The sequence below is a fragment of the Nerophis ophidion genome, linkage group LG09, assembly GCF_033978795.1.
Source record: "Nerophis ophidion isolate RoL-2023_Sa linkage group LG09, RoL_Noph_v1.0, whole genome shotgun sequence".
NCBI classification, from domain to species: Eukaryota; Metazoa; Chordata; class Actinopteri; order Syngnathiformes; family Syngnathidae; genus Nerophis; species Nerophis ophidion.
In genome coordinates, this window is record NC_084619.1 from 66,163,943 (window position 1) to 66,180,901 (window position 16,959).

A 16,959-nucleotide genomic window follows, 5' to 3' on the forward strand; every position below is an offset into this window, starting at 1 on the left:
AATTGTGAGTTGGCCAAAGATTCCCACCTCTAGTGACCGTTGACTCGGCCAACTTCAGTTTTCTTATCAAACAGTTTAGCAAAGACATAACCATACATGTATTTACGTCTATTCTGCTGCAGTGGTGTGAGCTTTCTCCAAACCAATGCGGGGTTTCCTTCGATCTACAATAATACCGCTCATGGGGCAGAAATCTCCATTTGCTCGTTTGCAGTCATTAGCTGAGTACGTTGCTGTGATGAGAGCCAGGAGTCTGCCGTCAGGTCCATACAGACTAAAGTTGATATATCTACGTCTTTACAACACTTTGGACAGAATACCGATGCCATGGTGTACGTCCAGCAGGGCCTGGAATCACAGACTAATTAAAAATCATTGTTTTTGTTGATAGGATGGCTTGACTTACTGTATGGGACCAAAACTGAGAGTGACATCAGCCTGCACAGACTGGGTGTGGGTCAGGTTAGAACTGGGTAAACATAGGATCACTTGTTCCTATAAACGTTCACTCCCTCCCTCTTTTTCCTCTTAGTTGGTAAAGCTGGCCTTTTTTAAAGAAAACTCCCCTGCTACTGTTTTTGTACCGCAGTCCTACAAACTCACTGCTTCCTCACTGTAACATAACATGTGACTTTGTCACCGTGGGTTTAAAGGGGCAGAAAAAACAGAAAGGGGGCGGAAAAGCTGTCAGGAAGTGAGCATACTTCAGTGTGAGTGGGTCAGGTGATAAGCTTTGCTGACAATAGTTGCATTTGTCATTGGCTCTGTGGGCTTTTTTTTTTTGTTTTGCAACCTCAGTCGCCACACCCAATAATGAACACGTGTTTATTAAATGTTTTAATGAAGACCTGTGGTTAAAAATACAGGGTTACCCTGTTTTGGTTATGAATCTAACGAAAACAAATTGTAAAAAAACATCCATTTCGCTTATCCGAGGTCGAGTTGCGGGGGCAGCAGCCCAAGCAGAGAAACCCTCCCTCTCCCCAGCAGCTCTGTCCAGCTCCTCCCAGGGGATCCCGAGGCGTTCTCAGGCCAGCTGGTCAAACGTTTACATACACTTGTAAAGAACATAATGTCATGGCTGTCTTGAGTTTCCAATCATTTCTACAACTCTTATTTTTTATGATAGAGTGATTGTATCACAACTGTTTCCGGTTTTGTGTTTAATTTACCATATTTCCTTGAATTGCCGCCGGGTATATAGTAAGCGCCTGCCTAGAATTACTGCCGGGTCAAACTCGTTTTGCAAAATATTATTTTTATTAGCGCATGTCTAGAATTTCCGCCGGGTCAAACTCGTTTTGCCAAATAATTAGCATATGCCTAGAATTTCCGCCGGGTCAAACTCGTCACGTCACGAGTGACACTTCACCTGTCATCATTTTCAAAATGGAGGAGGCTGATTTCAATCATTTGAAATTGCATAAAGGGTAGAAGATTAAGAGCTATTCAGTAGGACTTAAGGTCCAAGCTATTGAATATGCTAAAAAGAACAGTAAGCAGCTATGTTTTATTGATATACCGTAGCTGCGTGTGTCAAATAATAATAATAATAATGGATTAGATTTATATCCCGCTTTTCTATTGTTAGATACTCAAAGCGCTCACAGAGAAGTGGGAACCCATCATTCATTCACACCTGGTGGTGGTAAGCTACATCAGTTGCCACAGCTGCCCTGGGGTAGACTGACGGAAGCGTGGCTGCCAGTTTGCGCCTACGGCTCCTCCGACCACCACCTGTCATTCATTCACCAGTGTGAGCGGCACCGGGGGCAAAGGGTGAAGTGTCCTGCCCAAGGACACAACGGCAGCGATTTGGATGTCAATAGGTGGGAAGCGAACCTGCAACCTTCAGGTTTCTGGCACGGCTGCTCTACCCACTACGCCATGCCGCCCAAATACGAGTCATTAAATGACTCCCGCCTCCTGGTGGTAGAGGGCGCTAGTGATCCTTCTTGCGACTACTCGGCTGCAGAAGAAGTGACAACAAGAAGCCAGAGTGAGCAGCGATCGTTTATTTTTTCCACTCGCTTGCACTTTTAACATGGAGGATTACATATCTAAAATAAAACCGTTTTATAAACTGGACTTTCAATCGAAGAAGGAGGTAATAAAGGAAGATCTCCATCGAGACAGAGAGACTTTTAAAACTGAAGAAAGATAAGGAAGACTTCTATAAACAAGTTATCGATGCATTTGATCAGAAGGAGCTGGCATGGACTTCATTTATAAGTAAAGGTAAGACCATAATAACGTTTTTTTTTATTAAATGTGCTTTTCATGATGGTATCCTTACATCACACTCAAATTTTTAAGCGCATGCCTAAATTTACCGCATGCCTTTGGTAAGTGCCGGAGTGAGAAGAGGTTTTAAAATATTTAGCGCATGCTTGCCTTTACCGCATGCCTTTGGTAAGTGCCGGAGCTAGAAGAGGTTTTAAAATATTTAGCGCATGCTTGCCTTTACCGCATGCCTTTGGTAAGCGCCGGAATGAGAAGAGCTTTTAAATTAATTAGTGACCCGGCGGCAATTCAAGGAAATACTGTAATTCCCTTTTCCCCTGTTTGAGGAGACTGTGGGCGTGCCCTGTTTGTAACCACCAATCAGGAGGGTTTTTAAACACAGGGTCGTCACCAGGGCGATGCCAGATAATCACTTGCAAACCTGCATGATCGGTTCTGTTGCATCAGTTTCCCTGTCTAAACTTTGTGTTTAGCGTACGGATTCTCTCGGTGTGAGCATGATTAAAGACACTTTTTTTTTTACACACGGCCTCTCAGTCTCTGCGTTTCGGGCATCCAGCCTATTATCCCCGGCCTTGCGGTGGGTAACCTTGCAAAAAAAAGTCTTCCACCGTGGGTGTTCTTTGTCAGAGAACTTGGATCCTGGTTTGTAACTCGCCATGTTTGGCCGTACGATAACCGAGACAGTATACGAAAGCCATGTTCCAGGTAATGTTCGTAAAAAAACAAAACTTGCGTACAAAAACCAGGGTGTCAGAATAATTGTACATAAGTTATCACACAACTTGTTTGTTTGCAGTTCAGGTGGCCCTTGTAAATTTCTACTGTGTGCCATGGAATACGCCTCGCCGTAGAAGTGTCTGTTTTTCAGATCTGGACAGCCACGGGATGGGGCTTTGTCAGGACCCGACGTCTCCAAGAAGATAAGGCGAACGAGCATAGAGGGGGCAAACCCGACACCGCTCCATCACATTTTGTTTTAACTGTTTATGACCCAGTGCGGGGCTGCTGCGTAATGTGACCCCTCCCCGTAGAAGCAGCTTCAGCTATGTAATCAGGGAATGCCCAAATGTGTGGAACTTTTTCTCCTGAGCGCGGTTTGACCAAGTACGAGGGTGCAGTTCCACGCGCTCTCCTCATGAGCTTAATTGAATCCTTTGAATCCTGTCTCTGTTTGATTCTTTGCTTCTTGTCCTGTTTAATAGATAGTTCGGTGTTTGAACCTGACAAAGGGCACCACTGTATGTTGTCGTGGATTATTACGATAGCTGTCTCACCATAGAAAGATGGAAAGCCTAGAATATAAGTCGACATTTCACATTGTGTTTTTGCTTTCAGGCCCAGAACAAGCTCAACGGCACCCTCGCCGCCGCCAAGGTTATCGACACAAAGACGGAGGATGAGCTGGAAGACTACATGGTGGAAATTGACATCCTGGCCTCTTGCAACCACCATCACATTGTCCAACTGCTGGACGCCTTCTACTTCGAAGGGAAACTTTGGGTAGGTTGTTGTCGTTTTAAAGCAGTGGTTCTTAACCTGGGATCGATTGAACCCTGTGGGTTCGGTGAGTCGGCCTCAGGGGTTCGGCGGAGGTCCAAACACACCCAAGTCATTGTGTAAATACAAACTTCTCCCTATCTGCATTTTGCACGGTTCATTTTGTGCGCCAGTAAAAAAAAAACATGGTAACATATTGGATCTATACTAGTCATTATTAAGTACTTATTAATGCCTTATTCGGCATGGTCTCATTATAACCCTGACCCTAACCCTAACCAAATAACTCCAAATTAAGTTTTTATTACTTAGAATATGTTCCCCTAGTGTCCAAATGACTCTAAATTAAGTCTTTTATACGTAAAATATGTTCCCCTAGTGTCCAAATAACTCTAAATTAAGTCTTTGTTACTTAAAATATGTTCCCCTAGTGTCCAAATAACTCTAAATTAAGTGTTTGTTACTTAGAATATGTTCCCCGAGTGTCCAAATAACTCTAAATTAAGTCTTTACTACTTAGAATATGTTCCCCGAGTCTCCAAATAACTCTAAATTAAGTCTTTACTACTTAGAATATGTTCCCCGAGTGTCCAAATAACTCTAAATTAAGTCTTTGTTACTTAGAATTATTTTCCCTTTGTGTCCAAATAACTCTAAATTAAGTCGTTGTTACTTAGAATATGTTCCCCTAGTGTCCAAATAACTCTAAATTAAGTCTTTACTACTTAGAATATGTTCCCCGAGTGTCCAAATAACTCTAAATTAAGTCTTTGTTACTTAGAATTATTTTCCCTTTGTGTCCAAATAACTCTAAATTAAGTCTTTACTACTTGGAATATATTCCCCTAGTGTCCAAATAACTCTAAATTAAGTTTTTGTTACTTAAAATATGTTCCCCTAGTGTCCAAATAACTCTAAATTAAGTCTTTGTTACATAGAATATGTTCCCCGAGTGCCTAAATAACTCTAAATTAAGTCTTTGTTACTTAGAATATGTTCCCTTAGTGTCCAAATAACTCTAAATTAAGTCTTTGTTACTTACAATATATTCCTCTAATGTCCAAATAACTCTAAATTAAGTCTTTACTACTTAGAATATGTTACCCTAGTGTCCAAATAACTCTAAATTAAGTCTTTGTTACTTAGAATATGTCCCCTAGTGTCCAAATAACTCTAAATTAAGTCGTTGTTACTTAAAATATGTTCCCCTAGTGTCCAAATAACTCTAAATTAAGTCTTTGCTACTTAGAATATGTTCCCAGAGTGCTTAACTAACTCTAAATTAAGTCTTTGTTACTTAGAATATGTTCCCCGAGTGTCCAAATAACTCTAAATTAAGTCTTTGTTACTTAGAATTATTTTCCCTTTGTGTCCAAATAACTCTAAATTAAGTCTTTACTACTTGGAATATATTCCCCTAGTGTCTAAATAACTCTAAATTAAGTCTTTGTTACTTAAAATATGTTCCCCTAGTTTCCAAATAACTCTAAATTAAGTCTTTGTTACTTAGAATATGTTCCCCTAGTGTCCAAAAAACTCTAAATTAAGTCTTTGTTACTTACAATATATTCCTCTAGTGTCCAAATAACTCTAAATTAAGTCTTTGTTACTTAGAATATATTCCTCTAGTGTCCAAATAACTCTAAATTAAGTCTTTGTTACTTAGAATATGTCCACTGAGTGTCCAAATAACTCTAAATTAAATAGTTGCTACTTATAATATGTTCCCCATAACAAAGTGTTACCAAAAACATATAACTTTATCTTGAATTTGAAAAGAAAACTAAAAAATTTTATTTTTCAGTAAAGAAGGGTTCGGTGAATGCGTAAATGAAACTGGTGGGGTTCGGTGCCTGCAACGAAAGAATTTTGCTTATCGTTTACAATCATTATGAGATAATCCAGTGGTAAAAACTACGGTTTTCCATAAAAAAATATTAACTTAAAAAATGGAAGCTACGTAGCGTAGCAACTCCACAGGATGAGGACAAACTATACGAGAAACATCAATGATGATTGGTTGTTTGCCTATAAGAACATCCATGATTGGTTGGTTGTGTACTACGAGGAGTCACAATTGTTTGCCCCCCTTGTGCCCCCACCAGGACACCACCCGGCTTATTTTCAGTCTTTTTCTTCAAGTTCAAATCACATGCTTGCTGTAAAGCTCTTAGAAACATCCAAATGCCTGAATTAAAGGGGAACATTATCACAATTTCAAAAGGGTTAAAAACAATAAAAAATCAGTTCCCAGTGGCTTGTTCTATTTTTCGAAGTTTTTTTTCAAAACGTTACACCTCCCGGAATATCCCGAAAAACTGCTTCTAAGTGCCTGATTTTCACCATCGCTATATCAACCCGTCCATTTCCCTGTGACGTCATACAGGGCTGCCAATACAAACAACATGGCGGTTACCACAGCAAGATATAGCGACATTAGCTCGGATTTCAGCGGCTTAAGCGATTCAACAGATTACGCATGTATTGAAACAGATGGTCGGAGTATTTAGGCAGATAGCGAAAACGAAATTGAAGAAGAAACTGAAGCTATTGAGCGAATAGCTATTGACGCTATTCGGCCATAGCATGGGTGTACATAATGAAGTGGCCCATAGCATGGCCGCCTTATTAGCATCGCCGGTAAAATGTGCGGACCAAACGATCAGGACTTTCGCATCTTGTGACACTGGAGCAACTTAAATCCGTCGATTGGTAAGTGTTTGTTTCGCATTAAATGTGGGTATCTAGTTTCAAATGTGCATGCAGCTAGCGTAAATAGCATGTTAGCATCGATTAGCGTAGCATCGATTAGCTGGCAGTCATACCGTGACCAAATATGTCTGATTAGCACATAAGTCAACAACATCAACAGAACTCACCTTTGTGATTTCGTTGACTTAATCGTTGCAAATGCACCTGCAGGTTATCCATACATCTCTGTGCCATGTCTGCCTTAGCATCGCCGGCAGACACTCTGGCAAATTCTATGGGGGTCTGGTGGAAGATTTCTTGCCAGTAGTGCAACTTGAATCCCTCCCTATTAGTGTTGTTACACCCTCCGACAACACACCGACGAGGCATGATGTCTCCAAGGTTCCAAAAAATAGTCGAAAAAACGGAAAATAACAGAGCTGAGACCCAGTGTTTGTAATGTGAAAATGAAAATGTCGGGTGTGTTACCTCGGTGACGTCATGGCTAAAAGACCGATAAACAGAAAGGCGTTTAATTTGCCAAAATTCACCCATTTAGAGTTCGGAAATCGGTTAAAAAAATACATGGTCTTTTTTCTGCAACATCAAGGTATTTATTGACGCTTGCATAGGTTTGGTGATAATGTTCCCCTTTAAGGTTTTGTGTGCATGATGTAAGTATATATGTAGTAATGGGCACATATATAACATTCAATATTCATGTCTTTTGATAATTTTAAGCATACGTGGTGCATTCATTTAAAAAACGCATCACAATTTTTCATTTTTTTTCTTTTTGACTTATTACTCACTACAGACATTATTAGAGATAACAAACATAATAAAACATCACTTACTTTACAATGTCTGCTGTCATTAGGAACCCAACTGTAAGATGTTCCTATATTCCCATTTAGATGACATTATTAGAGATAACAAACATAATAAAACATCACTTACTGTACAATGTCTGCTGTCATTAGGGTGCCGACTGCCAGGATGTTCCTATATTCCCATTTAGATGAATAATGACTCATGCTACCCGCAAAGAAACGGGGTGGGGGGGCCAAGCATCTTCTCATGTCGTTCTCGCCAGATCCAGGTCCTAAATGGTTGTCAAAGTGTACCGAAATGTTGGAATACCTACTCAGACTTCTTCTATCCATTTTTAACATTTTCTGCTGGCGGTGTCTGCTATGTGTTGGTTACTCGGGTCACGGGACAATACTGGAACCATTGTAAGGGGAACTTAAGCGTGAGGGACACAGGATATGATGACATGTGTTGTGTGTTGGACACCTGGAAGTGGAAAAAGTACGAGCCGGAATAAAAGTCGATAAGCTTTCTTTTGGTGTATTATTAAGCGTAGATTGCTAATAAGTGACAAGATTGGCACACAACAATGGTGACCAGGATGGGATAGTGCCCCCCTGGATTTTTTTCAGTAAAAAAAATGTTTTACTTGGCTCAACAAAGGTTGGAAAACACTGTCTTACAGTAAGTGCCTGCAGAGAAATAGGAACTGTTGAGCCGCCAAAACGGAGCACAAAAGTCACTCAAGAGTATTAAAACATCTATCTTTTCGAGGGGGCGCCTTCATTGATCGCTTCTTTTTAAACCTTTAATGGAAACGCTAATCAGCCCTGCACAGTTGGACCCAGCTTTTGAAAAAGCGGCATATCTTTTAGCCATCATTATGAGCTCTTAAGCACCATCTGTTTCAACTTCACTCTTGCGCAGGTGTGTGTTTAGTTTTGCACTTAAACCAAATGACCTCATATATAGTTTTTCATCATTAAAATAGATCATTAATATTAGTGGAGCATCATATAATTGATTGAAGAGCAGACTTAGACCTCCTCTGCCGTCTTGTTACACAGTCAGTAAATCTCCTGTCAAACCTGGGGATATTAAGGCCCGGGGGCCACGGTGAACTTAACAATCTGGCCCGCCGGACATTCCCAAATCATTTTTTTTAGATCTTTAAGATGGAAAGTGTATTTGCCAATATGATGTGCAGTGATGTTTTCAAATGACCGTAAGTCTTGAACTATACAAAGTATTTCAATGGTTGGAATCTGCACTTTTGCATGATATGCTAGTTAATCTAATTAGTTAATATTGTCAGGTTTAAGCACCAAACTATCTATTAAACAGAACAAGAAGCAAGGAATCAGGCAGAGACAGAGTTCAATTTTGCTCATGAGGAGAACGCATGGAGCTGCACACTCTATTACAGTCTGAGGAACAGCCCACACGCTCCTCTATTTATTCAGTTTGGGAATTCCCTAGTTACATCGCCGAGGCTGCTTCTAAAAGGAGGGGTCACACATTATGCCAGCAGCTCAGTACGCACAATACCTGATTATTCAGAACGGAACGGGCTGGGGACCTTGTGATTGCGCCCTGTCTCTGCTTTGTCTGCCCGCTTATCTTCGCTGAGGTGCTAGTTCGTCCTTGGCTGTTAGCAAGCTGAAAGACATAAAACCTCTGCAGCGAGTCAAACTGCTAACTTGCAGTGGAAGATAACAAGTTATGTGCCTTTCCACCAAACAGAAAAAGTCCAGCTTGAGCACAATAGATGATAACTACAGCAAAGGACTTTAAGCATAAGAGTTGTGTGATTATTTATATATAATTATTCAAACAACTATGGTCATCTAAGTCAGGGCAGCTCAGACGAGGCACCAAGCAGTGTGGGTGGGGAGCGTTTCCACAGAGTGTTTCCAGGGCGGCCAGCCTGGAATGCGTGTGTCAGGGACAGAGGCGGAAAGAGATTTTCACAATAAAGTTCTAAAGCTTGGTGGTATATCAGATTGTATGTGGGTTTATTTTACCCTCAGCATTCATATATTCTAGCTGTGGTAAAATTATTCCCTGCATTTGACCCATCACCCCTGATCACCCCCTGGGAGGTGTGGGGAGCAGTGAGCAGCAGCGGTGGCCGCGCCCGGGAATCATTTTTGGTAATTTAACCCCCAATTCCAACCCTTGATGCTGAGTGCCAAGCAGGGAGGTAATGGCTCCCATTTTTGTAGTCTTTGGTATGACTCGGCCGGGGTTTGAACTCACGACCTACCAATCTCAGGGCGGACACTCTGACCAGTAGGCCACTGAGCCGACTTTTACTGTGTTTGTTGCATTTCGCTTGATTGCAAAATATGCCAATGGAGAGGCGGGGTGACATTTATATGTTGTCAATTTTCAGTGTTTTATCGGTCATAGGTAATATTGTAATTCCCACTTTTTGGGTGTCTAATAAAATGTAAAATTCCATTCTGTTTTTTAAGGCGGTCTGTCATAAAAATGTTCTAGCATTCCACACACACACACACACACACACACACACACACACACACACACACACACACACACAACTGAATGCAAGGCATACTTGGTCAACAGCCATACAGGTCACACTGAGGGTGGCCGTATAAACAAGGTTAACACTGTTACAAATATGCGCCACACTGTGAACCCACACCAAACAAGAATGACAAAGAAATTATTGTGAGGATTTGTATTAGTCTTACAAAAAATCTGACATACCGGCCCCTAGACACATTTTTTTTTCTCTAAATTTGTCCCCCCGTCCCCCGAGTCAAAACAATTGCCCAGGCCGGTCTCACGCCGTGTGCAACGACCGACCGGGCCTCTTTGCAATCACGTCTCTGCAGGTGGTGTCATGTGTCCCCCGCATCTACGCTCAGATAATGGAGCTCGTTTCGGACAGCGGCGAAAGTGCCCGTAAATAATTCAGAACCGGACGGCGGTTCACCCCCCCCCCCCCCCCCCCCAACCTCTCGTCCTTAACCGGCATGATGAATGTGTAACCTGTGTTGTTGTGGGAGTTATTGTGCAATGCGGCCGCGTCTCCCAGGTGGAGGGAGGTAGTCGCTCCTTGTTTTGAATGCTGAAATTATTGAATGGGTGCAGATGTCAACAGCAAAAAGGAAATAGATTGAGTCCAATCCCTGAATGGAGGACACTGTTTGGTTGTAGCGCTCAGAGATTTTTGGTCTATCATCTGACACCACCATAATGCTTTGGTTAGAGCGCCGCAGGCTTAGACCGATTTTTTTAATTTTATTTTATTTTACTTTAATCTTCTATTTTTTCTCCCACCACCCCCCCCCCCCCCCCAGCGATCCTGTTCTGTCCCCCTGTAATGTTTGTCTAATCTTGAATGGGATTGTGTTGACAGTTGTTATTTTCCTGAAGGAACTCTCCTGAAAAAAATGAATAAAGTACTATCTAATCCAGGGGTAGGGAACCTATGGCTCGCGAGCCAGATGTGGCTCTTTTGATGACTGCATCTGGCTCTTGGATAAATCTGAGCTGACATTGCTTAACACAATAAGTAATGAATAATTCCACTTGTAATGAAAGTGTTAAAAATAACGTTGAAAATATAAAACATGCTCATGCATTTGAATCCATCCATCCTTTTTTCAACCGCACTTGTTCAAGAAGTTGCATTAAAGGGGAACATTATCACAGTTTCAAAAGGGTTAAAACAATACAAATCAGTTCCCAGTGGCTTGTTGTATTTTTTGAAGTTTTTTTCAAAATTTTACCGGACTCTCGGAATATCCCTAAATAAAGCTTTAAAGTGCCTTATTTTCGGCTCTCTGCGAAGACACTGGCCATTTCCCTGTGACGTCACACAGTGCTGCCAATGTAAACAAACAATGGGAAAACCACAGCAAAATACAGCGACATTAGCTCGGATTCAAACTCGATTTCAGCGACTTAAGCGATTCAACAGATTACGCATGTATTGAAACAGATGGTTGGAGTATGAAAATATTGAAAAAGAAACTGAAGCTATTGAGCGAATAGCTATTGACGCTATTCATAGCCATAGCATGGCCGAATAGCTGCGTTAGCATCGTCGGTAAAATGTGCGGACTAAACGATCAGGACTTTCGCATCTTTTGACACTGGAGCAACTTTAATCCGTCGATTGGTAAGTGTTTTTTTCGCATTAAATGTGAGTGGAAGGAAACGTAAAATAGTTGCAAATGCATCTACAGGTTATCCATACATCTCTGTTCCATGTCTGCTTTAGCACCGCCGGTAAATAGCATGTTAGCATCAATTAGCGTAGCATGTTAGCATCAATTAGCGTAGCATGTTATTATCGATTAGCTGGCAGTCAACATCAACAAAACTCACCTTTGTGATTTAGTTGATTTTATAGTTGCAAATGCATCTGCAGGTTATCCATACATCTCTGTACCATGTCTGCTTTAGCACCGCCGGTAAATAGCATGTTACCATCGATTAACGTAGCATGTTAGCATCGATAAGCTGGCAGTCAAAATCAACAAAACTCACCTTTTTGATTTCGTTGACTATCGTTGCAAATGCATTTGCAGGTTATCCATACATCTCTGTGCCATGTCTGCCTTAGCATCGCCGGTCAAATGTGGAGACACTCCGGCACATTCAATGGGGGTCTGGCGGCAGACACTTTCTAATCTTCGGGCCAGTGGTGCAACTTGAATACCTCCCTGTTAAGTGTTGTTACACCCTCCGACAACACACCGACGAGGCAAGATGTCTCCAAGGTTCCAAAAAATAGTCAAAAAACGGAAAGTAACAGAGCTGAGACCCGGTGTTTGTAATGTGTTGAAAATGAAAATGGCGGGTGTGTTACCTCGGCGACGTCACATTCTGACGTCATCGCCTCCAGCTCTGTAAACAGAAAGGCGTTAAATTCGCCAAAATTCACCCATTTAGAGTTCGGAAATCGGTTAAAAAAATAGATGGTCTTTTTTCTGCACCATCAAGGTATATATTGACGCTTACATAGGTCTGGTGATAATGTTCCCCTTAAAGGGTAAGAAGTGATTTATTTATTATTGGTTCGTTTAGGGCTTGCCCTCCTTGGGGTTCTTCAGACCACCAAGCACCGACATAAGAGCCTGTTTCAGGGTTTTATTATTTTTTTATTTTCAATAAGTCTCTCAGTTGCTTTCCAGCAGTTGTCTTTTTCTCTTTCGTTCTCGCTCGTACTCTGGCTCCAGCCCCAGCCCCATCTCTCCTCCGGGCTGCTGCTTATAAACAGAGCGACAGGTGATTAGATAACAAGGCCCAAGTGAGCCAACTACGCACCTGTCGCTGATTTCGAGGCCGGTCCTGGCAACACCCCGCTTCGCTGCAGGCCCGCAGGCCACGCCCACTCCACAGTTAGTTTGAGAATAACAATGTTATTACAAAGAATAAAAGATCTATTATACTCTACAAATGTTGGTCTTATTTAAAAATGCATGCGTTTAGTTGTGTTCAGTGTTAAAAAAATACTATATGGCTCTTACGGAAATTCATTTTAAAATATTTGGCTTCTTGGCTCTCTCAGCCGAAAAGGTTCCCGACCCCTGAGCTAATCTAATCTAAAAGTGATAATATTCCATCTCCTGTATCATAGTGATTTGCTATTTTAATGTCAAATAAAATGTATTTGTGGACGACTTTCCCTGTCGCCGCTCGGGTTCCACTGACCACCCAGGAAGGACATGATCGTCGAGCAGGCTTGACTCTTTATTTCTTTCAAATAAAGCTTTGTGTTTTCCGGTTCGTGGGATCACACTCCTCAGCCTTCCCGGTAAGGTTTATTCAGGTGTACTGGAGAGGAGGCTTCGCCGGATAGTCGAACCTCGGATTCAGGAGGAACAGTGTGGTTTTCGTCCTGGTCGTGGAACTGTGGACCAGCTCTATACTCTCGGCAGGGTTCTTGAGGGTGCATGGGAGTTTGCCCAACCAGTCTACATGTGCTTTGTGGACTTGGAGAAGGCATTCGACCGTGTCCCTCGGGAAGTCCTGTGGGGAGTGCTCAGAGAGTATGGGGTATCGGAATGTCTTATTGTGGCAGTCCGCTCCCTGTATGATCAGTGTCAGAGCTTGGTCCGCATTGCTGGCAGTAAGTCGGACACATTTCCAGTGAAGGTTGGACTCCGCCAAGGCTGTCCTTTGTCACCGATTCTGTTCATAACTTTTATGGACAGAATTTCTAGGCGCAGTCAAGGCGTTGAGGGGTTCCGGTTTGGTGGCCACGGGATTAGGTCTCTGCTTTTTGCAGATGATGTAGTCCTGATGGCTTCATCTGGCCGGGATCTTCAGCTCTCACTGGATCGGTTCGCAGCCGAGTGTGAAGCGACCGGAATGAGAATCAGCACCTCCAAGTCCGAGTCCATGGTTCTCGCCCGGAAAAGGGTGGAGTGCCATCTCCGGGTTGGGGAGGAGACCCTGCCCCAAGTGGAGGAGTTCAAGTACCTAGGAGTCTTGTTCATGAGTGGGGGAAGAGTGGATCGTGAGATCGACAGGCGGATCGGTGCGGCGTCTTCAGTAATGCGGACGTTGTATCGATCCGTTGTGGTGAAGAAGGAGCTGAGCCGGAAGGCAAAGCTCTCAATTTACCGGTCGATCTACGTTCCCATCCTCACCTATGGTCATGAGCTTTGGGTCATGACCGAAAGGATAAGATCACGGGTACAAGCGGCCGAAATGAGTTTCCTCCGCCGGGTGGCGGGGCTCTCCCTTAGAGATAGGGTGAGAAGCTCTGCCATCCGGGAGGAGCTCAACGTAAAGCCGCTGCTCCTCCACATCGAGAGGAGCCAGATGAGGTGGTTCGGGCATCTGGTCAGGATGCCACCCGAACGCCTCCCTAGGGATGTGTTTAGGGCACGTCCAGCTGGTAGGAGGCCACGGGGAAGACCCAGGACACGTTGGGAAGACTATGTCTCCCGGCTGGCCTGGGAACGCCTCGGGATCCCCCGGGAAGAGCTAGACGAAGTGGCTGGAGATAGGGAAGTCTGGGCTTCCCTGCTTAGGCTGCTGCCCCCGCGACCCGACCTCGGATAAGCGGAAGATGATGGATGGATGGATTTTCCGGTTCTCCGCTGCTCGCTCCTCGGTCGCTTTTCAACCGGGCGCGTCTCCGTCTCTCGTGCGCTGTTCTCTCTCTCTTTCGCTGCTGCCGCTTTTCATCCGTCCTTGCAGGCTCTCCAACTCCTTCCGCCCCGATCTCTCATCCTTCTCCCCTTTTATACAGCCAGAGGAGATAAGATGATTGTGTGCCGGTGTGCGAGCCACGCACCTGATCTGGCTCGTAGCGTCGCTCCCGGCAGCCGCATTCTCCGCCCCCTTGCCGCCGTCTTGGGCAGGGCTCCGGGGTGTGCTGCCCCGCTACTCGTTCGCCGGCTCCACCTCTCTACAGTATTGTTATATTATTACTAGATGAGGCAATTCCTGGAAGAATTGCGTGTGAACGCTCCAATGCTGAAGTGGAACTGAAATGCTGACAGAGTGTAGTGTGAATTAGGGCTTGGCGATATGGCCTTTTATGAATATCTCGATACTTTTAGGCCATGTCACGATACACCATATATATCTGAATAGTTTGCCTTAGCCTTGAATGAACATATAATCACAGCAGTATGATGATTCTATGTGTCTACATTCAAACATTTTTCATACTGCATTAATATATGCTACTTTTAAACTTTCATGCAGAGAGGGAAATCACAACTAAAAGTGTATTTATCAAACAGTTATTAAGCAGTGGCACAAACATTCATGTCATTTCCAAAACAGAAAGTGCAAGATTGTCAGAAACATTTTAAAACAAGCTATAAGTGCACTTTTGTGCATGATGTCACTAAGATGACATGTCAAGACAACACTAAATTAAAGTTTACTTTTTGTACAGAATGCCACTGCAATAATTAAAAACAAATAAAGTGCATTTTTGTGCATGATGTCACACAAGATATTTCAATAACTGTCAAATAGATAGAAAGATAATACTTTATTGGTTCCTTCAGGAGAGTTCCTTTATTTAGCAATTAAAGCCCTCAAAGATCAATAATGCAGGACACCATTGATTTTAATTATTTAATATTTTTGAGTAATCACAGTGAAAAGTTAAATAAAATCCTACTAAATATATTTGACATCGGAAAGGTTCCCCACTCATAAAGTTATGCATTTTTATTAGTGTTTTTTTTACTTTAAACACTTAAATTTCAAGATCAACTTCCGATATATCTGTCGATTTTAAGTCTGAACTTTTATTTTGTTTGTTTTGTGCTCTTTTGTCAAAACTTTGATGTTTTTATATGGCAACCACACAACATATGCAATATTTTTTCCACATAAAACATTTTAATGTGATCATTTTTAAGTAATAATTCATTATAACATAGATTTTTTTGTCTTTTTTTTTTGAGCAATGGAAAAAAATAAAAAATAAAGACAAAAGAAAAAAAAAACTGCCTGCATGGCAGCTTTGTGTCAACATTGCCACTTTTTGTCATTATATTTGGGCATGTGGGCTCTACCGAGGATGTCGTTGTGGTTTGTGTTGTGGTTTGTGCAGCCCTTTGAGACACTAGTGATTTAGGGCTATATAAATAATCATTGATTGATTGATTGAAATAAAAATGAGGTTGGTAGAAGGTGGGGATCGAACCAGGAACCCTCATGTTGCTGGCACGGCCACTTTCTGCTGTAAGTAAGGTTCTTTATCCTCGATGGAACATTTCAAGTTTTGGTGTTGTTTACTAGCTTCATCTTGCAGTCTACATGCATCTCTTATGTGTGACTGCCATCTACTGGACACACTTATCATTACACCATGTACCAAATAAATAGCTTCGAGGTCGGTAAGCACAACTAGAATTATTCCATACATAAAGGTGCACTGTTTTTGAGAAAATGAAAGGATTTGAATTGCGCCTTATAGTCGGAAAAATGCGGTAACTCTTCATCCAAACGTGACGATATAAACATCCCATCAATCCCAGGGAGAGCATCAAATGTATGATGAAAGGTTTCGGACGAGATTTTCCATAAACACACTAATCTGTCGATAATCCCAGTAGGACCATTCCATTAGAAATGAAGACATCTCAGCGTCAATGTGGACTCCTTCTAAAATGTCCATTAACAATTTACCCAAATTGATTCTCTCCTTGGAACCCAGCCCAATCGATAATGTAGTTCCTATAATTAAAGGTCTCTCTGTTCGGCCTGTGATACAGATTTCCTCTAAAGTTACAGACGTGATGTGTTATGTTAAAGGCTAAATGTATAACATTACCAGCGAAATTACAAAAAATGTTGTCAAGAGCAAAGAAGAAAAGGTATTTTCAAATATAAGTATTCAAGGACAACTTTAAAACAAATGTGTATATCAGTGGTGGGGGTTTAACTATGGAATTGTCTTTACAATGAGATAATATATTGTAGAAATATATTCCAATTGAAAACAAATATATAAAGACAGCAATAAGATCATATGGACAGCTGTAAGTGTCAACATTTTGCTTTATATTTACTATTTCACTTATTTTTTTGTCTGGTTTTGTCTTTGTTTTGTATCATCCCGTGAGGTGTACTTCTTTTTTTTGTCCGGTTTGTACTTGTTTTTTGTTTGTTATTACATTTGGATGTATTTGTTTGGTTTGTACCCTGCAAAAACTGAAATCTAAGTAAGATGAAATATCTGAAATAAGGGTT

At 42.0% G+C, this 16,959-nt stretch overlaps 1 protein-coding gene across 4 annotated transcripts in view; it reads left to right on the forward strand.

The window, feature by feature from the left end:
- The window catches only part of slka (STE20-like kinase a), a 67,187-nt gene that overhangs the window by 8,642 nt on the left and 41,586 nt on the right, over window positions 1-16,959 (forward strand). For all 4 annotated transcript variants that reach the window (XM_061911596.1, XM_061911597.1, XM_061911598.1 and 1 more), the window contains exon 2: window positions 3,583-3,747. In XM_061911596.1, the coding sequence (XP_061767580.1) occupies window positions 3,583-3,747 (165 nt within the window). The remainder of the gene's footprint in view (window positions 1-3,582; window positions 3,748-16,959) is intronic.